At 33.9% G+C, this 9730-nt stretch overlaps 1 protein-coding gene across 2 annotated transcripts; it reads left to right on the top strand.

The window, feature by feature from the left end:
- Window positions 1-7357: 7357 nt before the first annotated feature.
- On the top strand, window positions 7358-9730 carry LOC128181697 (uncharacterized). 2 transcript variants are annotated; one of them, XM_052850184.1, is made up of 3 exons: window positions 7358-7694; window positions 8170-8334; window positions 9369-9730. In XM_052850184.1, the coding sequence occupies exons 1-3, from the start codon at window positions 7505-7507 to the stop codon at window positions 9602-9604; spliced, it is 591 nt and encodes a 196-aa protein (XP_052706144.1). In that variant the 5' UTR covers window positions 7358-7504; the 3' UTR covers window positions 9605-9730. The 2 variants fall into 2 exon arrangements, with proteins under 2 accessions (XP_052706144.1, XP_052706143.1); XM_052850183.1 differs by having other exon boundaries at window positions 7360-7817.

Below are 9730 nucleotides of genomic sequence, written 5' to 3' on the forward strand. Positions count from 1 at the left end.
TTATTATTCCTTAGAAGAGAAAACTGTCCTTTGACAAAAATTATTGATTATTTTCAAATATTATTTATCAAAGGTTTAAGTTAAATGCAGACTTATCACACTAGCAGGTTTTTGCAGGAAAGAAAAATCTAAAAAATACAGCTGATATTGCTTTAAGGAATATATAAAGAAAATCGTAAAATATCTTCTTCTCTAGAGCCTATTGGCCAGAAAAGCATAATCTTGCGTGGAAGCATCCTTCCTCAGGTAGTGAAGATATAAGTTGTACACGGGGTTAAATTTGTACCAAGAATTAATGATATCGAGAAATATTTTAAACAAAAGGCCCATATATAATAGGCCTTAACGATCATCTGAGAAGCATGTTACCCATACACAAACTTGTCGGAGTCTCATATATGCATTTTTAATTCTAGAGTACAATCAAAGTACTGAAGTACTGACGGGAATTGATTTTTATCGATTATCATTTATTTTAAAATCAACGATAAGTTATTTTGCATGGCAAGTGGTTTTTTATAAATGTATGTATTTGAATTACGCACATTTTTTATTATATGAATACTCGGACTTTTCCGAAAAGAATTTCGACAAAACCCATATGAATCATGCCGTGTAATATTTAAGGATACTATTAATTCCATCAAGATACGTATCAGTAATCGAAATATTTCTGAAAAATTGTATGGATCCAAGCAATATTAATATAGTCTCGTTCAACCAGACGCTCGGCTGACTCCGTTCATCTCCGACAAGCAAGAGAGATTCTCGGCTTGTCGAAAATTTACGGAAACCACCGATCGTCTGCTTGAACGAGACTTTAGTAATCTCTAGCGTAGGTATACAAACCACTACAAAAAAATATCAAAATTGTTCCTACCATTGAAAATCTGACTATTTTCATGGTATTTATAAATAAATTTCCTTCAGAAACAGTGCTTCAGAATTCATTACAGCGAATTTATCGATTATTTTCGAGAACTAAGTCTTGTCAGTGGTGATGATTTGTGCTTAGGTTCAAGCACTGTTTCACTTTCGGTTTGCCAGAGTAACTGCATAGGAGAGTTGATTAAAATCAACTACCAAAAATAATAAATGTGTAATGACGACCTCCTCCCTGCCTGTAATCTTTCAAAAAGGACTATGAAACCTATAATTTTAGCGAAAAACTTGAAGATCATAAAAGAGCGTAGGACCTGATATAAAAAAAGGTGCAAGACTCGGATTAAAAGTAATTTCCCATATTTGTTAACTTTCAAGTTTGGTTTTATGTGTATATGTTTTTATTGATAAACTAAAACAAGGTGGTCAGTATACATGTTTTATCTAAAACAATCTCCCATCCGCCGTCCCTAGGGACAGAAACTCTCTCTGTGGGCATTTTATCTTTAAAAGCCATCGATCATGAGTTACTCACTTCTTCTGTTCCAGCTTTCAAATATTCAACCTTCATTGACAATTAATCATCATCTGGAATTTATACCAGAACTACAGACTACCCGATTACAGGGACGAGATCAAAACAACAGTGTGATGTTGTTAATATCATATATCTCAAATCAAAGACTTTTATTTGAATTCGAAGTCCAAATAGGTAATATAATTTATCATGAAGCTACAGTATAGATTTTTTCCGGATTTACAAAACTTGTTCGTTTTTATTCCTTATGAACTGTAAGAGTTGTCGGACTTTGTTGACAAACCATCTTCGCTTGAAATATACAATAGAAGGGAGTCAAGCACTAGTATCTTCTAGATTTCAAAATTATCAAGAAAGAGAAACTTCTCCCCAGGCAGCTTCCTAATGAGGCAAATTTTCATTGGTATTTCGTAAGTTTCCTATCATATTTCGTTCATAAAAATCTATACTGTTAGTCCTATAGCAAGTTGTTTGAGAATTTTGAAATTCATAAGCGCGTCCTTTACTTTAACCACTTGATTTTTACAATCTGAACTCTGGTGTTCTACTATTTGGTTTCTTTCCACCTTCTCTATATCCTCCATAGTTTAAATGTTGATTGATAATATTAAATAAAGCGTGTTACTGTTCTAAATGCACAACCGTAGTGTAGGTTACCTCCCCTTACTTAGATACATATCGCTATTTGGAGCTATTTTTGAATTATTATTTTTAAATTTTTAGCAGAATTAAAATATTCAGAAGTGTAAGGTGATGCTTTATATAATTTTTAACCGGGTTTTCCAGCGGAAAAAATCCGGTTATTAAAATGATGAAAATGGCGTGCGGCTGCCTATAGGGTACCCTCATTGTACGGTGTAATAAAGTTGATTCAGTTTTGTATATACATGTATTTGTATTTGTGTTCCTCTTTCTTTTTGTTATGAATGGGTTACCGTATGTGAGTGACGAGTGTCGGGCGAGTGTGCTATTTTTTAGATCAAGTATTTGAAGTGACCGGTTTGGGTGTAGTGGTCAGTAGAGGGTCCGGTAACGACATCAGCCGGGTGCCACGTTTTGCAGCTCCAGATTTAAGATATGGTGAATATCTCCAGTTAGTATAATACTGAGGAGAAACGGGTAGCCATTGAATTCTTGATTTGTAGGGGGGGGGGGGGCACATGTTTTCCTAGCCGTGCATAAGGGTGTTTGGTACAAATTCCTGTACTACAGACTGTGGGCGCTAGACGGAAATTTTCCTATGGAAGGACATGTAGGTAAAAGACGAATGTCAGGGACGTATGCTGTGTTGAGCGGGGTGTATTTTCTGTCGAAAAAGTGGTCGTAGACTGGAAGCGAGAGACCTGTGAGTCCGGGGCTTGCAGTCAGGATAGCGATACTCGAGGGACAGGCAATTTGACGAGGGCAGGAGCGTCTTGGGTGCGTGGTGTCCTTGAAGTGACCGAGTTCCTTTCAGTGAGAGGTTTTAAGTGTGTAAAAGTGACTGTTATTACAAGCTCATTTTCATATTATATATATCGAGCTGAAATTTGAAGTAATTGTAATATCACGGTTTATTGAACTTTAACATTTTTTGAGTAATTTTTCAACAAGAGTTTTATTGGTTAAAATAGCTTCTAAACAACATTTTGTACTTTACTTCCATTTTATATCTGATACAGTGTGATTTAATTTTGAATTCAGTTGATAGTATCAGATATTTTTCATTTGTTTAATTGAATTATCATTCTTTGTTTTAAGTTATTTTCGAATGAGAGTGGCGTGCAAGGGGGGGGGGGGGGTGAGAATATTGATTTCTTTTATTTATTGATTTTTTTTTCAAATTAAACTTGTTTTTTTCTTTACAAAGTCTTATTTTTCATTCAGCCGACAAAATCAAAAAGAAATCATTACATACGGATAACTCCTTCAGTTTTCAAGATAGGAAGATGTTCTTTTGCACATCAATTGTACATATATCAGAGGTGTGCATCTTACAAGGATTCGGATTTCTGATAATTTATGAAAACAATACCAGCTTTTGAACTTAGTCATTTTTTTAGCAAAATATTGCATATTGGGTACCCTCATTGTACGGATAACTCCTCCTACAGTTTCAAGATATGGAATTGTTCTTTTGAAGATCAATTTTACATATATCAGAGGTGTGCATATTGCTAGGATTTTGAATTCTGATAATTTTTAAGAAAAATATCAGCTTTAGAACTAGTCTTTTTTGGGCAAAAAATTGCATTTAGGGTACTCCCTTTCATTGGATTCGGTAGGTAGTGTTTATCAAATCAAGGTTGACATGGATTATGAATACAGTTTACATAAAAGAAAACCCGGGTTGTCGTCACATTGACAGCTCTTCACTTGTTTTTTTTTTTATCGTTATTTTACAAACTAGATTTAATCATAGCAGAGATATTTGGGAATTAGCAATTTTAAATTTGAGGGCAATACACCCCCTTGACGACGGGCTGAGACAGAGAAATATCAGCCCCGATGGCGATACAGCATTAGCTTCTGGTTGCTGTCTCACCTAGTCCAAAACACATGTATCAGGGCTGATACACTACTAGGTATAAGATATAATGATTATCAGCATTTTGTCTAGTGGCACAAGAGTTTAAATAACAAGGCAGCCCTGCACACGATTTCTCACAGATGATATTGGACACTCTTCTTTATGCCCTCTCTGTGACCCCAGAATATGTTTTTAGTGAGTTCTCAGATTAGACTTAGAATATTCAACTATATCAATTCTATTTAAAAACATGTATATCATACCTATCTGATGCTGCATCTAAATAGATATGCATGGGTATATTTTCTCGGTTTCTGAATTTGACTATTAAATTGTACATAAATATGCACTTTATATATCATGGATTTGGGGTAGATTTAACGTGTATATCTCGGAAAATCAACATTTTATTCTGAACACTTGATGAAGGAGAAACCAAATGAAACATATATTGTATGCCGAATAATGTTTAAAGAGTTTGTTTTAACTAGGAACTGAACATCAATAATGAAAAATCAACTTCGTTGGTCACAGGATTAAAAAGTTCGAAGGGCTTTAAAAGTCGTAAACAGCAATTATATCTAAACTCATTGGGATATAAACCTTTAGAACGGTGAATATTTTAGAATTATTAAACCGTGTTTTTTGTTTATAATTAATGTAACCGTCAATCCGTTGTCGCGTACAATGATCATTGTGACATTAAATATATATACCATTTACCCGTTAAAAAGTTTATAAAGAATTTTACACAGTTTTGTGCTTTATAAACGTTCATAACAATTTATAAAAGCAAGTCAACAAGTTCACCGGGATATGATATTGGTTGATCACGTACCCCAGGGGAAAAATAAGATGTTTCTGTAAATCCGACGACAATAAGACAAATATATTCAAGATGTTGAAAACACTTTATTAGAATTCCGCTCTACGGGCGCCCTATAGTGATAAGTCTGTCCGTCCGTCTTTCCGCCCTTTCGTCCGTCCGAGATCGCTTGTCCGGAGCATATCTTCTCTCCTCTTGGCCCTCTCTAGGTCATACTTTTCCCACAGAGTGCCTTTGGGTAAAGGGTGTGCAGTGACCTTGTACCATGTTTTTAGGTATAAGATTAAGGTCATAGAATTATATAGAAATACAAAATTATACATAACAAGAGGCCAATTGGCCTTAACGGTCACCTGAGTAGCATATAACCCATACACAAACTTGTCGAGGAGTCTCATATATGCATCTAATCAATAAGGTTTCATACTGGAGTAGAAAAAATAAATTTGTAATGATGACCACCTCCCTGCCTGAAATCGTTCAAAAAGAACTGTGAAACCTATAATTTTGGCGAAAAACAATAAGATCTACAAAATCATGAATTCAGTTTTCCTCTCAGGTGTGTGGGAGTAAAAAAGATAATTTTTTAACATTTTATGCATTAACACTTATACATCCATTTTGGCCCTGCCCTAGAGTCAAAACCCACCCTTGAGGGGACATGAGAATTAAAATTTCAATAGACTTCCTGGTAAACATAATTATTAGTCAGTTTTTTATACAGATGTGTGAGAATTGAGAAGACAATTTTTACAAAGTATATGCATTAACACTATATTGCCCCCCCCCCCCCCCTCATGTCCTGAACCCCTGACCCAGGGGCCATGCATTTCACAATTTAGGTAGAGGAGTTATTGGACATCATAACCATGTATTCAGTTTTTTGCCCATATGTGTGGAAGTAAAGAGGAAGATTTTTTAAGAGTTAATACATTTTTACTATATGGCCATATTGGCCCCACCCTAGAGCCTGAACCCCTAACCCAGGGGTCATGAATTTCACAATTTTGGTAGAGGGCCTCTTTTTTATGTACGACTTCCGGTTCGTGAATGCATTCATTTTAAATCAACAAATTGATATTTTGTTGAATGTAAGGCTTGTAAAGGTAAGAAGCTAACGTTTTTGAGAAATGGGAGTTGGAAGGATATCCAAAATGAAAAACTGAAGCAAGCAGTAGATAAAGTTTATCCTAATTTAATCAAACCAAGCAACCGTCCGAGCCGAATTTTGGGCTATATTTAACGAATTACTCAGAGAAGAACAGGTTCATAACTCAGAAGAGACTTTGACGAATATCGTAAACATGATTAATGGAATTAATTCATGTAAATTGCTGAAGATATGTTAATATTTTAAAAATATTTGGGTTAAAATAACGACATGTTAACTCGAATTTTCTCATAGAGTTGACTATAAATCGCCAGATCTTAGCTACGTTTCAGTTTCAATATCAAACTTAAATTTGCCTACACTAATTTTCTAAATGGGTAATGTATGTCACTGGATAAAGAAAATTTATAAAACTATATTGCTAAAGATTAACACGTTTGAGGTGTGATTTCGGTAGCAATGGGAGGGATATTGTACAACTACGTAAATGCACCCATTCCCCATGGATGCACCTCAGAGCCTGCATGGGGATAGGAATTCAAAGTGGTTTTTAACAAGTTCAAACTTTGGTCTCTTCAATTACATGTTTATTCCTAAATAATGCATTTCCCCGAACAATATTTCCATTTCGCGAGGGGATGCTGCGCTTTGCGGTGCCCTTGTTGATATCAGTATTGCTATTAATAAATTTTTTAAATAGTTCGGATCTCTAAAACTTCAATGTAAATGAGGGTACATCATATTTGCTTTTTATTGAAATAAGTATAAAATCCCAAATAAGTTTCGAAGTCACAACCAAACGCTTTAACCAACTGTCCTACACTATTTTTCCATTTATATTTCAAAAGGAAAATAATTAAAGAGTTTTTTTAATAGCTTATTTAATTAATCACAATGTGTGTACATTTCATTTCATCATTTTAGACTTTATTTAGCAATGATTTAGTTGTTAGACATTCGTAGGAATGATATCAACTAATTAACCAACCTTTTGAAAATGATCATTTATAAGATATAAATAAATGTTACAAAGTAAGTTTGTGTCTAATCTATGCAATATTTAAGCGATAAACGTCATAGTATTTTTTCGTTTCCGTTCCGTTCTGTTTTTCGTTCCGCGTGTTAGCAACACCCGTTTTGATGGTAGGTCTTATGACTGCAAATTGTATTTGTTTTGAATTTAAAACTGGAGGTAATGACAAATATATATTTGTGCCATATATTGTATGTTTTCTTCACATTAAACAAAATTTGACGATTGATATTAGATATGCATGTTAGATGTTAAATGGTTGTTTACCAAGTCCATTCCTATTCAAAGGCCCTAGAACACAGTGACCCTCGTTTTGTTATAGATACGTTTACTTTTAATTGCAAGCGGATGAATTATAGTTTATTAGTCAATAAAACAACCAATCGTTTAAAACATTATCATTTATATATCTGCCTAGGCATGAATGTCTATAAAATGACGTAAAGAGATCCATTATATGATTGTTAGACAATCATATAAAACTCTTTGATTTTGTTGACTAATGCTTAGACTATAGTAATTCAGGAGGTAGCCGTCTGGAAAAGTATATCTATGGTACTGGAATTGTAATTGTAATCTTTAATGTTTGCACTCACATTTGTGAAATGTTCAGCAAAGTCCAGATTTGGTTGAGTCTGGGACTGATCGTGGTGCAGACTTTTCAGGCTGTTAGCTTCCTTGGATCAAGTTTTAAATTTCTCAGCGATATGGATAACATCAGATTCGACCAGTTTATTATACGTTCATTAACAACAAGGAGTCCTCTAGACTGTTCTAGGAAGTGCGAGATTCATGGCACATGTCTCTCCTTTCAATACTCCCATATGAGTGGTCAATGTCGACTTTTCAATACCATTTTTCTACATCAGGATGCTGGAGTGCACGACATTGGATGGCAGTATTATATCGCATCTAATAGTATTGTGATTTTATAAGTATTTGCGAGCATCAGTTTTATTTGATTCAATGATAACCAGTTTTAAGCATACTTGAATTTATGAACAATGATCCTATAAATACAATTTGTTATTTGAAATCGCGCTTAAATGAACATTAACTTTCATGGATCAAATCAACAAAGAAATCTACAAAAACTGATATTCAACGAATTTTGATAAAACCACAGAATGAAAAAATTTCAAAATTTTCTCATTTCACAACAAACGTAAAGCATTAAATACTTTCAAAGCATTTTTATTTTGGTGACAATTGTCAGATTTTTTTTATTATATATGTGAAACTGTCTTTGAGAATTTTTTTTTCGTTTAAGGGGGCTGCAGAGACCCGTTTATAGATGGTCGAGACCTGGATATATGTTTTATGTTTGCTGGTTTCAATAACTTGACAGAGGGAATGAAGGAATGCGCGGCAATCCAGTCAAATGTCATCTCTATTACATCAACCGAGGAAAACGATTTTCTGACCAGATTAACTGGTAACATATTTTTTAATTCTACATATGCATGTTTTAAATGTTACATTTGTGTGCCATACTTCTTGTCTGTGTTATTTAAATGCATTGTAAAAACGAAGGTCCTCTACAGAGAACAAATTTATCTCAATCAATTCATTCAATATAGTAAGCCATATTTTAAAGGGGCTCGTAACATAAAGGGGGTCTTTCTTAGGTCTAAGACAGTGCTTAAGCAGTATACACTTAGTCTTAAGTCCGTAATTAGAAGTATGCCTAGCTAGGACAATTTTCTCAAAACTTACGCGGCCGGTAGAGGTGACTAAAGTTTATCTTAAGTTTTGTTTACACACATTTAGAAGTTTTATTATAATTTACAAAAAATGAATATAATTATACTCACCAATATCAAAGTTTTTGTTGAATTGATATAAATTTAACAGTGGCCATAATATGCTGTAACATTATCCATGTAGGATACAAGTGGGCTGCTGAATAGGTTGTAAAAATGTAATGGTCAGTTTACAAGAGGTTACAGTATGTGTAAACACGCGAAACTTGAGAAATATAAAAAACAACAAACAGTGGTTTGTCACAGCTTGCACGGTGTGACATATTTTGCGAGTTGTTTTTATTGCGTAAATATTTTCCGGTAAAGTTTTAGAGAGATGAAACATGTTTTCCCATTAACCTCATTATAGAAGTAACCCTATTTCACTATATATTGTAGTTCAAAAACTAAAGTAACAAAGTAGTTTATAGTCATGTATTGAACAGAAAATAACAAGTTTTTCTGAAACTCTGATATCTTGATTCTTAAGAGGTGATTGATAAACATTTATTGAACAAAAAATAGATATTTTTTCTAACAATTTTATATCTTGATACACATATTATCTCAGACTGACAACTGTTATTGTATTTATGCAGTGCAAGGTATTTAGCCCCTTTGTCTTTGTGGTTGTACATACTGCATATAACTATTACATGTCTAATATTTGATTCAAATAAAATATGACTATTGATTTGGGAGTTAAAATTTTTCTTTTGCATTTTAGGAACTCTGTCCAATGTCTCTCCTCTAAATGTCAGTTACAAGCGGCCATTTATTCAAGGATTTTGGAATGGAACTGCCTGGATCTTGGAAAATGGGACTCCGTTGGTCTATACAAACTGGGCCAAAGGTCATCCACAGATAGATGACGAAAAACGATACATAAGATCGATCAAGGGGAAATGGCAATCAACAAAGTCCTCAGCCATCAGATCTATTTTTTGTAGTTATAAACCATAGACCTTTTTTTGTTCATAATACGTGCATGATGATACAATGCCATTAGCACCATTCAAGGATGTTTTAGTTGTTTTACTTTTATGAACCAATGTAGCTTTTGAAATATAAGAAATCTCCTAATAGCCT

This window comes from Crassostrea angulata, chromosome 4 (assembly GCF_025612915.1).
Source record: "Crassostrea angulata isolate pt1a10 chromosome 4, ASM2561291v2, whole genome shotgun sequence".
Lineage (NCBI taxonomy): Eukaryota > Metazoa > Mollusca > Bivalvia > Ostreida > Ostreidae > Magallana > Magallana angulata.

What these genes read in the sequence shown, in the direction of transcription:
- LOC128181697 (XM_052850183.1), top strand. Translation starts at nt 7,505, where the DNA reads ATGTTCAGCAAAGTCCAGATTTGGTTGAGTCTGGGACTGATCGTGGTG. An exon ending in GTATTATATCGCATCTAATA is followed by an intron (nt 7,818 to 8,169) that starts GTATTGTGATTT and finishes TTTTCGTTTAAG; the next exon opens with GGGGCTGCAGAGACCCGTTT. An exon ending in TTTTCTGACCAGATTAACTG is followed by an intron (nt 8,335 to 9,368) that starts GTAACATATTTT and finishes TTTGCATTTTAG; the next exon opens with GAACTCTGTCCAATGTCTCT.